The following is a 20,470-nucleotide window of genomic DNA, read 5'->3' as shown; positions in this document are numbered from 1 at the left end:
GGGCGTTGCGCGCGCAGACCGGGCACCCACGGCAAATTGCGGCAAATACTTGTTTTCTCCTCTCCGCCCCCGGCTCCCCGTTTTAATTAATTTCTTTTGCTTCCCAACCTCGGGGTCAGGGATAATGGAACGCAGACCGTCCCTGGCATTCCTGTTGGCGCTGCCTTGTACCGCTTAAGCCTTTTTCTTCCCTTTTTCCCCCCCCCTTCTTTTTTTAAAATCGAAAATTCTCGCGCCGCTCCCGAGGAACGGCTGGAAGATAATATACATTCAAAGGCAGCGAGGAAGGTGCATGCAGGGAATTAAATTAGAAATGTTTCTCGTGGACAATATTTTAAAAATAAGAAACAATTATTTAGAAGGGGGCTAGGAAATGGGAACCACATTGCGTTACCTGTTGCCTAGAAGCTTTCCTGGAGAGGTTTTCTCCTCTGGGCTGTACACTGCAAGTATAGCTTTGTGGCATTCCCAAGTCAGCGCGCCATAAATCCACTTGGAAGATAACTCCGTCTGAGGCCCGCTCTTGCCAAGTTCCTCCGCCGCGGACGCTTGAAGGGACCCCACTGCAGGGGAATCTCCATTTTCACGGCAATCCAGGAGGTCGGGATTTACGGAAGATGCTTTGTGCTGCGATTTTTGCCCAGGTGAGGAGATGTGTGCGGTTAGCGTAGGAAATTGAGTGCGTGTTCCCGTACAGAAAATCAGGGCAGAGTAGTCAGGCTGGACAAAGTGCAGGCTTTCCATTTTACCAAGGAGGCAAGGAAGCTTTGAGGGCATCACATCAGTCTGCCCTTTCCCGGGGAAGTCGGGAGGTGGGATGTAGACCGTGCATCTCAGAGAGGGCCTGAAGCTCTCCCTGCGCTCAACGCTGGGGCCGTTAACAGGGAAAAGGGCCGGGAGCCAGCGATGCTGCGCGAGCTGCAAGGGCCGCAGTTGCCTCTGCCGCGGGATGGGCAGCGAGGAGCTGCTGAAGGACTGGAGCTCGTGTCTGCATAACGTCCTTGGGCAGTACATGCCAAGAGGTCCTAATATTATCTGCACAAGTACCTCTACTACCCCTATCCAGAGAGTATAATTCCTTATTCCTAGATCATTAATAAACTGCACTTATTTATTTTAAAGTAACCAAAGTCTGTGAGTTCCCATAGAAAATATTCCTATGCCTTCCCTACTCCAAACTGCTTTTAGAAGCTGGCTTTACTTTAATACATATTAAAGGAAAGAGCTTTTTTTCTTCCCAGTAGATTAAGTTTGGCTAAACAATTCAGTGTGAACTGCTGGGCATGAGGCAGAAACCTGTAGGCTAAATTACCCAGCTGCTATAAGTTTAGACCAGCATGGGATGAATTTCAGGATCGTATATTAGTTTTCATTTAATCTGATTATTCTGGGCTGGAGTTCCTGGAAGGTCTTCAGGTTATTGTCAGTCAAAAGAATCTTTAAAAGCTTCCATTTGCACTCAACTTTTCCCATTTGGATGTCTATTTTCATTATGGATCAATTTTTATTTTAAAGAAAAAATGGTTCCTCCCCCGGCCCTTTTTTTTTTTTTCCAGCCAGCGTTGAAAATGAAGCAGTGACAGCTTTGTCTTGCTTTGCTGTCAGATGTGTGTCCAGGGAAGGGCTGGTGAGGTCCAGGCATGGAGCTGGTGGTAGGGTCTTGCCAACCCGAATGCTATTTTCCTCCTCCGATGAGGTGGTTGGCTCAGTTTAAAGAGATTGGGCAGAATATAAGGCAGAAAATCCAGAAACCTGTCTCCTCTTCTCCTAATCAGGCTTCCTGATACCTGCCTTGTTCTTCTCAAATCCCACTCTCCTTGGGAAAATGCTTTAAGTGGCTTGAATCCTGGGGGGTTTCTAGTTCAAAAATCTCAGAGACTAATGTAGAACTAATTGATCTTAAAAGCCCATCGCAGGATGGCTCAGACTCATTCTGTCAAATTTACGACCCAGTTTGTTTCCATCTGCCATCTCTCGGGATTGCAAATTTGGGCAGCAAATGCAAGGCAGCGGGGGCGCAGGCCGGGGAATCGCCGGGAGCGCCGGGAGCCCCCACGCTTTGCCGCCCGCGGCTGTCCTCCCGGGCCGGCGCGGAGGCGGCGCGGCGCAGGACGGCCGCGCGGGACCTGCGCCCGCACCGGGCGCCTGGCGCTTCTCCGGCCGGCCGGCGGGACTGCGGGGCCGGCTTGGCCGCAGACCGCGGGAACGCCGCCGAGCTGCCCCAGCCCATCTTGCACGTTGCAAAACAGCCTGGAGAGACTTCCAGAAAAAAAAAACCCAAACCCATGTTTTTTTCTTTATGCAGAATTTTATGTCGGAAGCGGCAGCCTGAGCTTTCTGGGCTCCAAGTCCTGGCTGATGCCATGTCGTGGTACCTTGTTGCTGCCTGAAATACTCCATTTGGTCACATTTTGCCTTTGTTAGGCTGTGAGAATCTGGGGGCTCTTCCCCTATCAGCAAAGCACTCTGCAGTCCAAACGTGCTCTCCAGCTGATAGCATTAGACTTTCCCCTTCTTTCGGAGCCTTTCTTCCCCCGGGGAGCAGGAGTTAAGGACGGCATGTTAGTCCCTGCGTTAAATTTACAGCAGTTAGTGGGATTTTGTCATGCCCTTCACATCGTTTAGGTGCAGGGTTTTTCCCCTCTGAGCAGAGTCCGCGAGCCGGCTTCCTCCGCAGTAGCTGCTCGGGATAAGATTGCACTAAAGTCGCTGAGCTTTTCCGTGTGTGTAACTGTTGCTGAAACAATTACACTAAAATCACACCACCTGCAAGCAGTTAGTTAGAATAATAAATAAGTGATAGATTATCAAATAAAGTGTTTGCTTCAGATGAGGTCATCCTAGCACCATGTCGCGGGTCTCGGAGGGTTTGCAGGCTGCGTTCCTGCCGCCGATCGGCTAAATAGCTCTTGTATCAGTCAATAAAAAAGTTGTAGAGATTAAAGAATCAATTAGGCATTAGCCAAAGGGGCAAAAGCATAACCCAAACATGCTGATAAAATCCAGTAGGTGATTATGGGAATGGTTCTTATTTCATTTTACTTTAAAAAGGAATAATTGCTCGTTATAAGGCACGGAGCGGCCTGGACGGGATACTTTAGCAGCTCTACAGGGGACCAGAAGGGAAATGGAGCGTTGGGCTGACAAACGCGGAGGCGCTCGAGGGCTGGGGGTGCAATGTTTGAGCCTTGCTTTGAGGCGTTGTCATGTTATGCCTGCAGAAGGAGGCGGGGGGGCTTGCTGCGCTACGGAGGAGCCTCAGCACCGGCGGGAAGGGTTCAGTCCACGCCGGCCCGAGGCTGGAGCTGCCGGGGCAGACACGGACCCGCAGCGGGGAGCTGGCTGCCTGGACAGGAAAGGTGAGAACAAAAAACGAGGGAAAGCAGAAATTCAAACTTCAAAGCGCGCGAGCGTCTGCGCTAACCCGGACCCGGCGGCCCTCGGGCACCCGCGCAGCGCGGCTGAAGCGGGGCGAGCCACGGCGCCCGGGCGGCTTCGCTGGCACCTCGCGCGTCCTGAGCAACGCTCTCCGCTTTGCGGGCAGAGCGAGACCCAACTCACAGAAAGGCTTATTTAAAGAGCTTGGAAAGCACATGCTGAAATTTAGAAAGTGCTAAAGCAGCTCTAGCGCGCGTGCATCGGGGGGGCGGGGGGCGCGCGGGGCGTCCCTTCTTGTTAGCATCGTCTGACTCCGCTTCTCTGCTGAGCTCGCAGCTTCGCCAGAGGCCGGGACTAGCTCTTCCCAGCGGCGTGAGGGCACCTCCGGGGCCGCGAGAGCTTTAGAACGGGCCAACTTGCGGCTCACGACTGGAGCAAGACATCTGCTGCGGAGGGCAGCGAGGGCGCAGCGCGCCGCTCCGGCGTCGCCCGTCCGCGGCGATCGCTCCCGCGGCCGGGGACTGCCCGTTTGCGTGTGGCATCTGCAGGGGGAAAAAAAATATCTCTGGGAGCCTGAGCTGCCTCCCGTCGCTAAGCTGCACCTTCGCGCGCAGGGGACTGTATGTTATGCGGGACAGATGTCTGCTGTTTATACACGCGCAAACTTGGATTAACCAAGCAAAATCTGATCATCTGAAAAAGCATTTAGGGATGTATATATGAGAGTTCTTCAAAATATTCACCATATGGCCTTCCCTTTGCCGTGAAAAGTCACCCGCAGCGCCAGCGGTAGGCAGTCGGCGATCGGACGGTGCCGGCAGCGCTGCTGGGGAACGTCCCGTTTCGCTAAGGCGCGCTAGCGTTTCTCGCGCGCTAGCCCAGCGCCGAGCCTTACCTCGCTGCGCCTCTCCCGGCACGGCCCAAGCCAACGTTTCGACAGAACGTGTCAGTCACAACATCGTTTCCAAGAGGGGAAAGTCCCAGTGAGTTGCTTCACTTTTTTTTTTTTTCCTCCTGTTAAGCGAAAGTGCTTGGTTTTACTAAGGGGGAAAAGAATGGATTTCATTGTTTCCAGCTGGTTTTGTCTTCCATTTCCGAAATGGAAGTTTGATGTTTTCCAGTTGATTTTTTTTATGCAATTTCCATGCCACGGGAGGCTTCAAACTGTGCACTCTTCCCATCCAGCACAAAAATCCATTTTGCAACGTGAGCTTCCGGGGAGGGGGGGAGATGCGCTGCTTGCTCGCTCGCTTGCCTCCCCGCTTTGCCAGGACCCGGCTCTTGCCTGGCTCCTGATTTCGTGCTTGTGTCCGCGCACGATCGCGACAGCAGGCATTTGGGCAGCAGGAAGCTTTTGCAGGGCTGAGCTTGCTGTAAGGCGGCGGGTTTTTTGCCGTTAAGTCTGGATTGCACGAGTAATGCTTCGGAAATAGCTGGTCGGGAGGCGTTTTGCGTGCAGCCCTGTGGCGCCTTAACGTTTTTTAAACCCCGATGTTTAAAATGGCAAGGCGAACCGTGACTTTTTTTTTTTTCAAAAAACGAGCCCTCCTGCAGACGCTTTGGGCTTATTTCGAAGGTGATGCAAAGGCATCCCGCCCCGGAGCGCCAGCACCCAGCGCCCCGGCGCACGCAGGACACGGCGCCCATCTCGCCGGCCGCGGCCCGCAGCCCGGCGGCTCCAGCCGAGCCTCCCCGCTGGCGCCCGCCGCGACGGCTCGCAGGACACTCGTACGTCCTGGCTCCCGGCGGACCGCTTCCAGTTGGTTGGTTTTAGGAAGCGGTGTTGGAGAGTTGCCTCCGCGTTTATCCAGGGGGGAGAGTTTTACCCGAGCGGCGAGCGAGCCGGGCTGGAGCGGAGCTGTGCTGCGCCGGGCACCCGGGCGCGCGCCCTGGGCTAAGGCATTGCCTGGCCTGTGTTTTTCCACAGGCACAAAAAAAAAAAAAAAGAAAAAAGAGAATTAAAAAAGAAGTCCGAGGGCTAAATCCCCAGCCTGGCTCTTGCAAAAGCTCATTTTCGCCGGCCGGGCTGGGTTCGGGAGCGGGCGCTGGCCGCTGTATTGACGGCTGCAGCGGTAGAAAGGGGAAAAAGCGCCCGCAGCTGGTGAGCGACCCGTCGGCGGCCGCGGCCAGGACTAGGGTTTCAAGCGCAAAGGGAAAACGAGCCCAGTCCTCGCTTGGGGGCTACGTGCCGCTAACGCCCTGTTTATTCTCCGTCTAGCCCAGACGCCCACGCGGTCCTACGCTTTAGTTCGTTCCCGAGGTCCAGGGTGAAAAGAGACGTTAGCCCGAGCTGCGCGGAGACGGACGCGTCGCGAAATGCAAGCTCCGTCCTTGGAGCCCGGCTCCGGTGTCCGGGGGCTGCCTTGCCCGGCCCTCGCGAGCGACCGGCGAGCCTTGAGCCAAACGGCGACTTGGGCTGAGGACCGCGTCGACGGCCCGTCACGTCGGACGAGGCTTGCACGCTTTTAAGAAAGCCGTAGGGAGCAGGAGAGCTTCGAGCTGTGCTGATCTGCCAGGGAAGCGCCGACCTTTGAGGTGACGCAAGAAGGGCTGTTGCAGCGTGTTGGTTAATAGCAAGACATAAAAACCCCCGTACTGGCCGGTAGAGCCCAGCGCTGTGCGCCGGCTGGCAGCTTTTTCTTGTCTCCCCGGCCAAAGTCTAGCTCCAGCGGCTGTTTTGAAGTCATGGGAAGTGGGACATAAGCGAAATCGCCCCACTCCAGCTTCTAGATGCCGTTTTGCTCCCGGAATAACATTGAAAAACATGAGATCCTGCAGCCCTCACTGCTACAGGGTCAGACCCCGATCGTGTGATAATAATATTACGGCAAGCGCTGAAATACTCGGGAAGGCAAATATACTTTGCGAATAAGAGGCCAATTTGTAACGCTGAAGGTAGATGTTCCTATCTCCTGGAACAAAGTGGCTTGCGGTGATCTTGCAAAGCTTAGCCCACATCGCCGTGCAAGGGTGCTTAGCGCCGCCGACCCAACCGGCCCAAGGGAGAGCTTCGAAGGAGCGCCTCCTCTCCGTTCCCAGCCAGGCCGTGAGGCTCTTTGCAAACCCCCACCCTGAATTTACAGGGAGCCGCGGCGGACGCTGGGCACGCCGGCCGGGTTCCCGGAGCGCCGGGAGGCCGGCTTTCCCCAGCGCCGAGCGCGGAGCACGCCGCGGTCGGCGAGCCCGACCTGCCCGGGTCCCGGCGAGCCGAGGCGGCTTCGTGCCCCCCGCGCTCGGCCGGGCTCCGGCGCCGGCGGCCCCCGCGCGCCTCGGAGGGGCCGCTCAGCCCGGACGGGGCACGGCAGGCGCGGAGGGCATCCCTTCCCCGCGGGGACGCGCGCCGTGCCGCCCGTCTCGGTGCCTTTCCCACGAGACCCGTGCGGGCTAAAAGAGCAAATCACGGGAAAGAGCAAAACGCGCGCGTTGGACCCCGCTGGGACTCCGGCGCCCGCAGCTCTGCTGCCTCCGGTTATTTTAATTGCAGCTGACGGCTCCGGCCGCCTCTCGCGGGTTTTCGGGAGGGTCCCTGCCCTTCGCACCCCGACTGAGGCGCGTGCCGGCGAGCCCGCGTTCGCCCTGCCCGGCTGCCAGGGCCTCGGGAGGAGCCGCGACGGGCCCGGGCAGCGGGACCTCGGGAAGAGCGGGGCGCCCGGGCCCGGCGCGCGGCAGGAGCTGACGGCCGGCGCTGCCGGTCCCCGCGGCAAACGGGGACGCGCCCGAGGGCGGCGGTGAGCGGGAACTGGCCCACCAGCGCCGATCAGAACCGGTTGTCTCCCGACGGGGAGCTGTCTCCCCGTCTTTCCTGTTTACTTGTTATTTTGGTAAATGGAACAATAAATAATTTACCGCCGATTGGTTGGCGCCCGTCCGACTTGTCAGTTAAGTTGATTTTAACTGGCCGAGTGTCAGGGCAAAAGGCCAGGAACGCTGTGTTAGGGAACAGTCAACAAAACAATTATAAGATTAACACCTTGTGTGGTGGTCAGATACTGTCAAGTGGTAAAAGATTGCTCCGGTTCGTCTCTATAGAGCATCGCTCACAAATTACCTTATTAAGGCGGCTCTTGCTCGCGGTCCGCTGCCTGCACCTGTGTCCTCAGATATTCGCATTCATTCTGGAGAGGGGGCGAACACTCTGCCCGGGCTGGGTTGAGTCTGTGCAGCTGCGAGAGCATTATTCGGTGTTAACGTATTTGCATCTCAATGAGACCCTGATTAATATTTAAAGAGCCAGCTGTCCAAGCCACCTACGAAAGAAAAAAAGCTCTGTTATTTATTTATTTATTTACTTATTTATTTATTTTAGGGATAACACTTACTGCCCTTTATCAAGTATGCTTCATTTTTACCCCCTATTCTGTTATTTAAAAGGAAAAAATGCCGGGGGGGGGAGGGGGGAAATATGAAACGCCATTAATGAGTTATCAGTGATTTAGTTGTGCTGCTTTCAATGCGTCTCAGTCCTTTTGTGCCATAGTTGCAGCTGCATAGAGCAGGTTTTTAAGGGCAGGAGCCCAGCGCGCCTGAGCCGATGGGAACTGTATCGAAGGCCAGCTCCACACTAGCACGAGGCCTCAAAATTTAGTAGCGCTTCTAAAGGATTAAGGTTTCGAGACGTCTTCATATAAGAGATTGGGACTTCTTTCACGTTTGTTTTCCTTTCGAGGAGGCGCCACATCCGAAATCTGGAGCGAAAGCTCCCCAAACTTTCAGGGCAGCTGCGCTCTGCCGGGTGGCGGGCCGAGGGCTTGCTCCGCTCTGCCGGGTGCGTTTCTCCCGGCTCTGCCAGGGTTGGCCGAGCTCCTGCTGGACGGAGCCGCCCCTGGGGTTGCCCGCAGGCCCAATCCATCCCCCGTTGCAACCCCTGGAAAAACTGGTCTGTAGGATTCAGAGCTTACGTGGGTTCAAATTAGGATGATGCTAATAATGCGGAGGCGTCATGTCCCTGCAGCGTTCATTTCCGTGTCCGTTCAGTCTTCGCTGCTTTGCGTCCTGCGTCACTGTGCGGCGGGTGGACATCCCTGTTATTTCCCTGCACCCAGTGAGGGACGCTGATTTACACCAGCTGAAGAACGGGTGCGCTAAGGAAAAGGCGTATCCAAAAAGGAATGGCTGGAGCAGGCTAATCACCTGAAACGCCAGCGAAAAACCGAGAATTTGTATTTTCTGTGCCTCCTCTGCCCTATGAAACGTCAGGCTTTTTTGTTTTCAGGCTTAAAAGCTGTCATTTTACTAGACTATTCTCTTGCCATTTTTCCCCTTGAACATTTGTCAATAATCCCCAAACAGCAGAAGCGTTGTTATCCCAACTAATTGGAGTCAAGTAGGGCTCCGATGGAAGATTTTTCATCAGCGAGCCCTGGGAGGAATGTAGAAGGACTTTCATTTTCAGTAAAATATGCAGATAAGTAGAAATTAACAGTGGGGAACGGGGGGCTGGCGGCTGCTTGAGTGACGGCGCGGCTCAGATGCCCACGGCTCGCCCGGCTCAGCGAGGAGTTTAACGGGGGCGGCTGGCGCGGCGGCCGGGTTCCCGCGGGTGGACGGTGCCGCTACGCGATGCGACGGCACGGACGCAGCTTCGCGTCCGCAGGTCGGGCGAGGCGCGAGAGGGGCCCACGCGTGGCCCGCTGCCGGTGGCCTCCCGGGATGAAAATACACAGCTCGGTTCACTTTTTAGGCTTTTTAATCATTTTCCCTTGGGTGCGGGAAGCGGAGGGAGCCGTTTATCTAACAGGTCAGCTCTGACGGCCTCTGATGGAAAAATATTTCGTGTTTTGTTTTTCTCATAACCCGGAGAGGGAATAAGAAACTCGTTTCAGGTAAAGGGCAACAGAGAGGTATTAAAGCAGGAGCATCAGGTTTCCCAGGCGGCTCAGGGCCGGGGCAGAGCCGCAGCACGAGTGGTCGCCGGTGTCCGGAGACTGGCACCGGTGATGGACGCGGCCCCAGCTCTGGTCCTGAGCGCCCGCGTTGGGTCAAAACGGCGCCAGCATTGGGGGCGTTTAGTTTCAGCTCAGCGCGTCCTGCATCGTTGAGCCGCGGCGCCTGCAGCCTGCTTCGCCCGTGCCTGCCGGCGCTCTCGCCCCCTCTCTCCGTTTCATCCGGTTTCCTCAACGGGACATTTGAAACCATGGGAAAAGTCCAGCTGTGCCCCGTGCCGGAAGCAGGCGCCATCGCTCCCGCGGCCCTGCGGAGCTTTGCCGGGGGGCGGACGGTGCGGGACGGGGACCTCGTGGCTTTGCTCTCCAGGGCAGGGCAAGCAGCGCGGTGCAGCCGACCTCGCTCGCTCCCCGGCTATCTGTTTTGCTCTCTGTTCCCCGTGCTCATGCTTTGGGTCTATTTAAGAGCCAGACTGTAACATTAGGGTGATTTATAGCAATCTCTGGAGTTGAAGGGCAGAGGGTTGGGTTTTTTTTTTCCTTTTCCTCAGGTGAAAGAAAACCTACAACGTTAACTCACGAGACATTACAACGACTGCTCCTCCAATCCTTGATTTATGAGTTCAAATTTATGAGTGAGAAATTATTATTCCATATATATATTTTTTTTTCCCCTGGCCGTTTTAGTGCTTGTGAAAGGTGAGGGCTTTGACAGCTCCTGGAAACAAAAGCCTTCAATATGTCCCCAAGCGAGTCTCGCCAGGGAGATGCCGGCGGGGCTCTTCCTCGCGGCGGCGGATGCCAGTCCCTTCCGCCCGCTCCTAACCAACCGGAGCAGAACGTTTGCTTGCGATAAGACAGGACTAATGAGCCACTAATGAGTCGGCTCTTAATTTAGCCAGCCTAAGAGCATCGATCTTACAAAGTCCTGCGAGATCTGCGGCTGAGGGATTCATCGTCTCGGCTGCGATTCGGGGTGTTGGGAGGTACCAGGCGGTCTGGGGCTCTGCAGCGCTGCTGGGACGTCGCGGACGCGTCGGAAACGTCCCCGCCGGGAAAGCCGCGCGCCGAGCCAAAACCGGGCCGTTTTGCACCTAAATCCGCAGCAGAGCCCAGCGCCGGGGGGCCCGGCTTCGCCCTCGCACGGCCGAAGCGGGCTCTGCGGCTTCCTCGCTACGCCCGCCGGCCGCCTGCCACGACCTCGCGCCGTTTTCGGACCGTTTCTTCCAAGGCGTCCAGACAGACCAAGCGGTGACCGCTCCTGGTTGTAGCTGCCGCAGAAATTGAATTTCAGTCGTAGGCGCTTTGAACGTGGCAACAGAAAGGAAGAGTTTCACTGGCTTTGGCCTTTTCCTGCAGGAATTTCCATTTTCCTGGAAAAGCTGGTTTTTTAAACTGAAGAACGTGCTTGAAACGAGAAGGAGCAAGGCCACGTGAATGGGCGGGAGGGAGCGCCGGCGCCCCGAGCTGTCAGTCCGTCGCCGAGGACGGCCGTGGTCCAGGTGAGGCAGTGGTTCCCCCCCGCGAAGGCGCCACGGGCGCAGGGGACCGCCAGCATCCCGCCGCGTATTTGTGTTTGGTTATTTCCAGAAAGGCCTCGAGGTAGCAATCCGCGTTACGGAAATGTCCTCGAGAGCGCTGAGCCGGTTGCGGCCTGCCGGGGCACCGGCGGAGCAGCTCAGGTGGCGGCCGACCGTTTGCGTCTCCTTCGTCAGCCCGCTCCTGAAGTCAGGCAGATTTTTCTTCCCGTGAATTGGCTCCAGAAGAAGAAGAAAAAAAAAAAAAGGATCGATTCCCCCGGTGGCGATTTCCTATCCCGGCCGTGGAGCTGCTCCTCCTCGCGCGGCGGCAAGCGTCGCACGAAGGCGCGCGGGAAGGTCCTGAGGTCAGGCCGGCGCAGGCACCGTCCCAGGAGCCTCGAGCAGCCGCCTCCAAATACGGCTCCGTCAAGCGCGCCTTCCCGAGGAAGAGCCGGCCAATGTTCCCACAGTCGGTGTCACGGTTCCCCGAATAACCAAGGCGTTCAGACAAACAAAACAAAAAAACCCTCGGTCTCTCTGGAGACAAGTCGCAAACAGAAAGCCAGGCCAAGCTCATTGATAGAGCTGTGCGCAGTGAATCACTCGACCAGCTGTAGTTCAAGCAATTTGGGTCAAATATGCACCCTGGCGCAGCTCCATGGGCTTATCTTGCGTTTCACTTGTTCTGCCTCACCTCGGCGTTTGCCTTATCGTGCTTTTAGTTACCTGTAAAGGCTTCAGCGTTACAGGCGGGCACCTGCTTGCGCAAACGTACCTAAGGGACCTGCTCCTGGGTCCCCTTTCAGTTTTAGTCGTGGCTAATGGTCATTGCGGCCGAGCCCAAGCGATAGCAAGAAGAGCTTTAACGAGGCGTTTTGCTGAGCTGGTGCCGCTCCCCGTGGGGTGCTCAGACGCTCCGGAAGCGCGTGGTGCATGAACGGGTCCGTACAGCGGGCCCGGCAGCGTCCCGAAGCCGCCGTGCGGAGGGGCTGCCGGGGGGACGACCCACCTCCGCCAGCAGGCTGCGGGCTGACGCCCAGCTCTCGGGGCAGCTCCCGGTTAGCGCGGATGGGCCCCGGGGACCTGGCGCCAACATTACATCAGTAGCATGAGGATGCTGAGTGTACTGTCTGGGAATCTGGAGGGAGAGGGTTTGGGTTTTTTTTTCTTCGAGATTATGCATATGATAAAATATGTTCTTTGGCCTGTCTCTTGCAGGCAGCCGGCAAAAAAGGGGACGCGGTACAAAAGCAACATCGCTCGGTTTCCCAAGCACGGGAGCGTCGCTGCTTCCCGCGCCGGCTGGACGCAGCAGCGTCGGCTGCGCGGCGCGGCAGCGGAGCCGGGGACGGCGCCGGCCGGGCGGAGGAGAGCGGCCCGAGCCCTCTGCGCGAGCCCACCGGCATCGCCCTCGGAAAGGCGAAGCGCTCCGGGTCGCCTGCGGTTGGCATCACAGCAGCGGGTTCGAGCAGCGGGCGAGATGTTCTCCTACCCGCGTCTGTCGGGTGCTGCTGAGGAGCGGGGTTTCTTCCTCCAACCTGGCCAAAATCAGCTCAGGTTCAACATTTCTGCAAGAAGGTGAAATTTTTTTCTGCAGGGAAGGGGAAAAAAAAAAATCAAACACGGAAGGAAAATGTCAGCAGGGACCTGAGTAAGGTGCTCCAGCGCCCTGCCTGCCCCAAGCATGCAGCAGGCTGCGATCGCTCCAGAATTAACAGCTTTAGCCAAAAGAAACTAAAACAAACAAGCGAACAGAAAAACACTTTGGCCCTGTTTTTCACGGCTCCCTTCCCCCTTCCTTTTTGATGGTCTCCGTCTCGTAGAGCCCCGGCGGAGGCAGATAACGGAGGGTTTCGCCCCTCTCTGTAAAGCAGCGGAGGGGAAGAACGCAGCCCCCGCGCGGGGCTTTCTGACGTTCCCCGCGCTGGTAAGGCTGGAAGTAGCACAAAACCGCCCTTTCTCACTGCATTGTGTCGCTTCCAGCTCTGAGCTCCACCTCGACCCAGATGTTTAGATGCTGGTGCTGCAAAGGAGGAACAAGAGCCGCGGAGAGAAAGCCAAGAGCGTGGGGATGCTGTGTGAACCTTGCTGCTGGAGACCTGCACCGCTTGGGGCAGGATACGTCTCTTTTCCAACCGGGGAGAAAAATGAGTGAACGAGATTCAGACACTGTGAATTAGTGTCTTAATAGGTGCTGTGATGAGTGCTCGTCCAACCCGCAGGCTCCCTACGTGCGACCGTAGAGTTTTGCTTTAAAACAATAGGTATAAGCAGCCTTGAGCGTATTCAGGGTTTCCTGCTACCAGGCATTTTTTTCTGCCTTTTGCTCAGATTCGCCCTTTTTCACCTTATCGCTCCCAAGCACAGTTTTTCTGACCTTGGGCCAAGTGTTGGTGTGAGTTCACTGGTCTGCTTTTACAGTTACCCCCCCCACCCTTAGGAGCACGTGTGGAATAACTCTGCTATTACATAATTGATTGGACAAGGAAAGTGAAGTGTGAAACTCTTCTTTATTGTCCGTAGCCTCGCGCTGATTATTCCGCCGCAGCGAGACTGTCTCCAGGTGCCCGCGCCGTGTCCGCTCGCTCCCGCTTCCGCCTCAGCAAGAATTTCTCCGAATGTCCAAGCTGCTCAGTTATGACTTCCGTAAGGGTCTCCGAGTGCGGTGGCGCAGGCAGCCTGAGCCGCGCTCGGTCCGCGCTGACCTGGGAAGGGGGTGACGCGGCGCCGCTCGGGGCCCAGGCGTCCCCGGAGCTGGGTGCCGGGCCGCGCGGAGGCTGTGCCGCAGAGAGGGTCGCCGCGGAGGGGACGTTTCTCGCCTGCCTCCTCCGAGGGCCGTTAGCGCAGGATGCTTTCAAACCGAAGACTGCAGCCTGCGACGGTGTGCCGCGCCGCTGGCAGGCAGCCGCCGAGCAGCAGAGCAGCTGCTCCGGCGGGGGCGGGCGGAGGACCGGGGCTCTGCCGCTTAGCCCGCGACCAAGGGAACGTGTCACCCGAGCTTCCCGCGGGGACGGCCCGGCGCGGGGCGCCCGCCCAGGCAGCGGCATCGCCGCCGGGGCACGGCGAGGGGCGGCACGCGACGCCCTCCCTGCCCCGGGGTGGGCTTTAGGCTCCGAGTGCGGTCCCCGAGGAACCGGCCAGGAAATGAGTGGGTTTGCTGCTTCGGAGTGATGGGTCGTGGGTCAGGGGTCGCTAGGAAAATCCGCTCGCCTTGCCGCTGCAAAAGCTCCCGCGTGTGGGCGAGTGGGTGGGGGGCAGAGGCAGAGGCTTGGCCGTCCTAGCTGGGGGAAATGGTCAGCAGCTGGCACGGTCTGCGCGGGGGCAAGGAGAGAGCCCCAGGGATGAGGGCAACCCCTCCGAGGGCTGCCCTCGCCTTGCGTTGCACGGCGGCGTTGCACGGCTGCGTTGCAGAGCTGAATTGCACGGCTGCGTTGCACGGCTGAATTGCTTGGCAGCATTGCACAGCTGAATCGCATGGCTGCGTTGCACGGCTGCGTTGCACGGCTGCGTTGCACGGCTGCTTGCACGCACACAAGCACAGTCGGAGGCTGTTCTCGCAGGGCATCCCTTGTCTCACCGCTGCTCCCGTCTCCTGGCAGCCCTCCTCGCCTTCCCCTTCCTCCTCGCCTTCCCTCCTCCTCCTCGCCTTCCCCTTCCTCCTTGCCTTCCCCCCTCCTCCTCGCCTTCCCCCCCTTCCTCCTTGCTTGCCAGCCCAAAGGCTGGGTAAAGCCGCAGCCTGCTTCCCCCAGCCCCTCTCCCACCCTCCCTCTCCCTGATCGCGGCTAATTCAATTTGCTTCTCCCTAACCAGCTTCCCATACTTTGACCATTAACAAATGGACTTGGCCGGAGGCCTGGGGGACCATTTGCATGATAAACCTGCTGCGGCTGCTCGCGCGCCAGGGCCCCGGGCACCGGCGTGCACAAGTGCTCGGCTCTGCCAGGAGCCCTTCTCTCGGCTGCTGACGGAGAGGTGCCAAATCTCAGCGGCGCTGGTGCCAATTCGGAGAGAAAGGGGCAAAAAAGCTGCACACAAAGAGAGGTTTATAGCCGGGCCGGGCACCTGACACTGGAGGGAGGGAGGGCTGAGACGTGCTTAGCCCTGATAATCCCCAGTTTGAGTTTAATATATATCTATTTTTTTTAATCAAAAGCACAGCAACAGCTGGGGCTGAGGCTGTCCAGGAGATGAACTCATGAACAACTGTTCAAAATAACTTTATTTGTACTGCTATTAGATCAGTCCACTGGGGAGCAACCAATTATTTGTGATTGCTCGAGGCAGATAAGGCCAGGGTAGAAAACCAAGGGCTGCGGGAGACGGGGGACAGGCTGGCTTTGGTTACCTTGTGGCTCGCGGCACGGTGCCGCTGGTCATGCTAGGGGCTACGGCGGGGTTTTGGCCACATGGCGTGTGCACGGGGTGTTGCACGTGTGCACGGGGTGTTGCAGCCATGCACGGGGTGTTGCACATGTGCACGGGGTGTTGCAGCCGTGCACAGGGTGTTACACGTGTGCAGGGGGTGTTGCAGCCGTGCAGGGGGTGTTGCACGCACACACGGGGCGGGCGCAGGGTGCACACGTGTGCCGCAGGTGGGCTTGCGGGACCGTTTGCGGGCGGATGCATGGCCGTTTTTGCCTAAAAAACATGTGGCACTGATACTGCAGAGCTAACGAGTCCGTCCGAGGCTGGCCAGTCTGCCTAGTTAATCGGCCCTCGAAGCAGGCACGGAGTCGGCACAGAGAAACACGGAGGCTGCGGGTTCCCGGCGCGCGGCCCCGGCCCCTTCGCTGCCCGGCATGAGCCTGCCAAGCGCAGGGCCGTTCCCAAGCAGGAGGCCGCAGCGGTGCCCGGCGCGGTGGGCGCCGGTGCAGGGTCCGCGTGGGAGCCCCGCTCTGCTCCCGCGCCCGGCCCTGCGCTGGGCGCCGCAGATTGCTGTTTCTGCCCGGAGCGTTTGACTCCTGCTCAGTTGCTCTCCCTGAAACCCCCCCGTTTTCTTCCCTCCGTCGTTCAGGGTTAAAGCAGAGTTTCTCCAGCTCTTTCAGTGAGTCGAGGCCGGTGCCGGACATTTTTGCTTTCCAGCATGACATCAAGCAAACCTGAGTGTGAGATCTGTGAGCCAGCAAAATGATCTCCCGAGGGAAGGAAAGGTGGAAGCTGAACCACGAAAAGCTGGGCTGCAGGGAACGGCCTGCGCTGGCCAGCAGACAGACTGCATGATCTAATAGGTCCTTTCCATTTCTCGCTCCTGTGATTCAAGAAGTCTTGTCACTAGAGATTTTTTAAAAATAGCCTGGCTGAAACACAAGGCAGTGGATGCGAGGATCAGTCCTGCCTTGGCTGGGAGACAGGTTGGTCTAACAGGACTTTTCCATCATGCTGTTCCATGATTAATTGAGACAAGAAAAGAAAAAGAAAAAGGAAACTGATAAACAGAATAGTAATTCCATCCAGTGTTTGCCTTAGTCAGGTTATTATAATCCTGACATCATGTCTTGAAAAGAGGACTGGAAATAAATCTCCTGCAGATAGCATCTGGTCGCTGGAGATGGAGAAGTGCACCAGGCCGCAAGGGGAATGAGGAGCTAACCACGGTTGGTGCCCCCGTCCCGAAACAGCGTTTATCCTGATTTCACCGGGCTTGAAACGGGCAGCGGAGGAGCACGTGGCTTCCAGGGGACCCTTCGCACCTTGGGCTCCTCCTGCTTGTGCTCCTCAGTCTCTCCTGCTAAAACATGGCCCCCTGAGAAACGCAGAAGGACATGTGCTGTGAGCTCTCCTGGAAGATCGTGAATTGGACTTGTCCCATGCTGTGGCTTTTCCTAACTGTCTCCACGCTCTGGAGACGTTCGTTCAGGCCACAGAGGACAGCTACGCAACGCAAAATGTATCAGGGTTTTTTCTGTCCTTTAGGCCTTTTTCTCTCCTGCTGTGGGTAGGTCTGAAATACGTGAGTGAGGTTACTCAGAAACATGTCTGAGCTTGCAGAGCTCCTCTCCAGCCCTTCCGGAGAGCATTGGGAACACCAAGGTCTTGGAGGAAATCACCGTTTCAGGGAGGCAAATGAAATATTCTCCCCTTCTTTCTGAATGGTCTCCGTTAACGGAAGGTCTCAGTCTGGAACTGATTTGAGTCCCGTCACCAGAGCTGCTACTACTGGGGATTTCGTAAGAGTCTGCAAGGCCTTTAATCTTTTCCTCTACAAATAGGTATGATGTAAAACCCAAATCCTGACCACCTCGTGGTTAGAAGTCTTGTGGCACTTCCAGCAAGAGCCAGGAGTGTGAGTCCTGGGGTCCTGGCCAAATTCCAGCGTGGGAATTTGCATTCTGTCTCCGTAAGTCCCGCGCGGCGTCATCCGGGCAAATCAGCGCAGCTCACTGCAGACGCAGCCCGCGCACGCTCGCGGCGCTCTCGGGAGCAGCCACCACCCTGGGCCCCAGAGAAAGCTGCGTCTCGGGGCCGGGGGGGTTGTTTGGTTTGTTTAGCTAGTGATTTTGTGTTTAGTTTGTTTAGTCTGTGAGAATGTGCTCCACCGGTTTTCCACAAGCGGCTGCTCTGTACCTGCGCCGAGCCGCCTTCCTCCGCTTCTAGGGCTGCTTCATGTCACTCCGATGCCAAATCCCAAACCAAATCACTCCTGCAGAAGAGCAATCCAGAGCAGGACACAGCCCAGCGGCACCTTCCCACGGTCTGGCCATCGCCAACCCAGGAAATTCCCTGGCTACCTTCAGAGCCGGCATAAGGCTGGGGGGGGTCTCTGGGTTGAAACATGTAAAAATAAATAAATAAATAAATAAATAAATAAAGTCAGAATCCAGCCAGGACAGGATCCAGCCAAAGGATCCTTTCGGGGGAGCGGGAAGATGCTGCCTGGGTTGTGTCCCAGCGGCACAGGCTGCCGACTGCCCCGTGGCGGGTCGGCCGGGCTCGGGTGGATCCCGTTAACGGGACGGAGCCGGGCTGCGGGCAGCACCCGGTGTCTCCGCTGGACCTGCGCCGGCAGCCAGCACAAGCAACCGCTCGTCCCCACCGAGCGCACGGAGCCGACGTGCCGCAGGGAGCGAGAGCCCCTCTGGCACGAGAAGGTATCAGGACGCAGCGAGTCGAGGCTCGGCCGCTGCACCCCGTCCGTCCCTGCGGCTTAGCGGGAGGAATAGCTTGTGATTTAGTTACGTGCATTTCTCAAGAAAGAGACCTCAGCTCTGTATTTAGGGCCTCGGAAAGCCAGCGAACGCGCCCGACTTAGCAGCGGTGGAGGGTGCACGAGGCAGGTCGACCCCAGCCGGCCGGCGACGGCGGCATGAGCCGGCAGCGCCGCAGCTTGAAAGAGCTCTTTCACCCCGAGACGGCCCGCGGTGCCGTGCGAGGCGGTTTGGGGACGCGACGCGGCGGCGGGGGCACCCCCGGCCTCGCGGCCATCCCGGCGCGCGACGGCCCCGGCCGCTCGTCCCCGCCTAACGAGCGCCCTTAGCTGCCCCTGCAGCCAGCGGGCACGACAAGTGATGGAAAAGCATCTTGAAAATCTCCAGATGGACACAAAACGCCTGAACCCTGCGCGATCCGCAGGCAACAGTGCCCTCTAGCGCGGCGCGGCCCCGGGCATCGCCCGGCTCCGCTTGTCCGGCCGGCCGTCCGGCCGTCCGCTCCCGCCCGTGTCCTGGCCGCGCGGCCAAGCTGCACCTGGGACTTCCTGCTGCCTGCGGCCGTGCCAGCTCTGCTTAGCAGCATGAAATCGGGACCTTAATAGGCAGGACCATGTGCGTGCCGGAGCCCCATCCCACACGCCCCGGCTGGCAGCACCGTCACCTGCTGTCGGGTTTTTTTCCCTCCCCCTTCTTTTTTTTAAATAGAAAAAATGAACATCCTCATCATCACATTTGTTTCCCCCCCCCACCAGGTCCCTCCGGCGGCGGGACGCGATAGCGGCTCCAGCTCACCCGCGCTGGGACCGAGCTGCAAGGCGAGCGCAGCGCCCGGCTCCCGCTTTCGTGCTTTGGTGTTGCTGTCCTCCATCCCCGTGTCCCTCCTTGGCCTTTCGGGGCAGAAGGAAGGTGGTTTTCGTGGACAAGGACATCAAGGCGAGGCAGTGCGATGCCACTCGGTGAGCCTGGTGGGGGGCCGGATTCAGCAAACGCCAAGACCGAATGGCTCTGGGCGGGTGGGAGCTGCCCTCTTGGGACACCGGTGCTCAGCACCAGCAGGACGTTGCTCCTTTCCTTCCATCTTTTTGCTCCAGGCACCAGGTCCTGCCAGGCCCACGCACAGGTAAAGGTCTCTGCTGAGATTCGGGAGCTGGGAGTGAGAGCACGACGCCCCTTCCCACTGCTCTGATTTCAGGGCAGCTGGAGAAGCCCTTTCCCTGAGGCCAGGAGACACGGTCAGAGTGGGCTTAGGCTGGTGGTCGAGCGCTGAGAGTGGGCTGTTGTCCACCCGTGGGGACACGGGGTGGTGGAGGGGACGGGGGCTGCCTAGGCAATCAGCAGCTGTGCGTGGGAGCGTGTGCTGGGACACGGGACCAAAAGGGATTTCCTGGCCCCTCAAGTGAGACCCTCACTATAATCCTAATCACAACTTGATCAAGATCCATTTTAAATTCCTTTTAAGGTTTCTGCTGTCTTGCTCGCTCGGGAGGCCGTTCTGCAACCTCCCTGCAGAAGTTCAGAAACCCTCTTCTGTTTCCCAGCCTAAGTGTAGCCGTGGCCAGCGCTTCCCTCCTCTGTTCTCATGCCAGTGCTGTGCTGGAGTTCAGGCAGCTCTTTCCTGCTCTTGGGTGGTGGTAGGTAGCAATCCCATCCCCACTTCATCTCCCTGGGATGACACCCTGGGGTGTCTCATCTCTCCTCCACAGCTGCCCCAGTAGGTGCCCCCATTGCTCATGTGGGACTGGGATTATTCTCTGCTCTTGGATGATGCCTGGAGATTTGGGGTTGTGAGACGGGGAGCACCTGGCTCCAGTGGTGTCCCTGTGCCACCTTGCACCGGCAGTGATGGCCTGTTTTCCCATCGCTGTTCCCCACTTTTGTGCCTGCTGCTTCCCTGGAGGACGAGGGTGCCCAAGGTCTGCCGCCATCGCAGAGCGAAGGGAGCTCGTGGCTCCCCTGGGATCTCTCGCGGAGGAGGTGGCTGCCTCGGGCAGCGGAGCCGTTTCCGCCGGGACAGCATCCCACCGGCTGCTCCGACCTCCTGGCACGGGCCAACGCTCAGCTGCAGCCGGTCGGGGCCGGGTTCACCGAACGCCGTACTCCTACCGCGGGGTTTTCCCAACAGCTGAAGCTGAACATCATTGTTTCTACTGGACATAAGTATGTGTTTTCTGACTAGCTCGCTGCTAAAACTGCCTGGAATTGGAGTATTAAACACTCCTAGCAAGGCACGAGCATGATGTAAAAAAAGTCCTTCCCTCTCTGCAGTGTCCCTCTGCTTTCCTACCTGCTAGCTGTGCGGAGGGAGGAGGAGTTTCTAGCAGGAATTCAGATGCAGATGTTTAATAACATGGGGACATGTTAAGTGTCGTTAGCGTTCGCAGCTATCGGTGTTGTTTAACCACGCGCACGTTTACTTGCCCTGGCTCTGACAGAGAAACGTGCTCCTAGAGGCCTTTTCATTAAGCAAAAATTTATGATGGAGGATGAAAATTATGTTTTACTGTCTGAGGTCTCAGTCAGTGCTGTTTCTTCAGACGTTTCA

At 57.7% G+C, this 20,470-nt stretch overlaps 1 protein-coding gene and 1 long non-coding RNA gene across 2 annotated transcripts in view; both read left to right on the top strand.

The window, feature by feature from the left end:
- Positions 1 to 18,652, top strand: part of LMF1 (lipase maturation factor 1) — a 241,551-nt gene extending 222,899 nt beyond the window's left edge. The window contains exon 11 of the mRNA XM_068907942.1: positions 11,999 to 18,652. Coding sequence (XP_068764043.1) covers positions 11,999 to 12,295 — 297 coding nt within the window. The 3' untranslated portion in view covers positions 12,296 to 18,652. The remainder of the gene's footprint in view (positions 1 to 11,998) is intronic.
- Positions 564 to 11,992, top strand: LOC138061034 (uncharacterized). Its single transcript, XR_011134622.1, has 3 exons — positions 564 to 644; positions 3,222 to 3,359; positions 10,620 to 11,992. It is a non-coding gene; the product is annotated as an uncharacterized lncRNA (long non-coding RNA).
- Positions 18,653 to 20,470: the final 1,818 nt, after the last annotated feature.

Source organism: Struthio camelus, chromosome 15 (genome assembly GCF_040807025.1).
Source record: "Struthio camelus isolate bStrCam1 chromosome 15, bStrCam1.hap1, whole genome shotgun sequence".
In the NCBI taxonomy this organism is placed as follows: Eukaryota; Metazoa; Chordata; class Aves; order Struthioniformes; family Struthionidae; genus Struthio; species Struthio camelus.
This window is presented reverse-complemented; position numbering and strand designations above follow the sequence as displayed.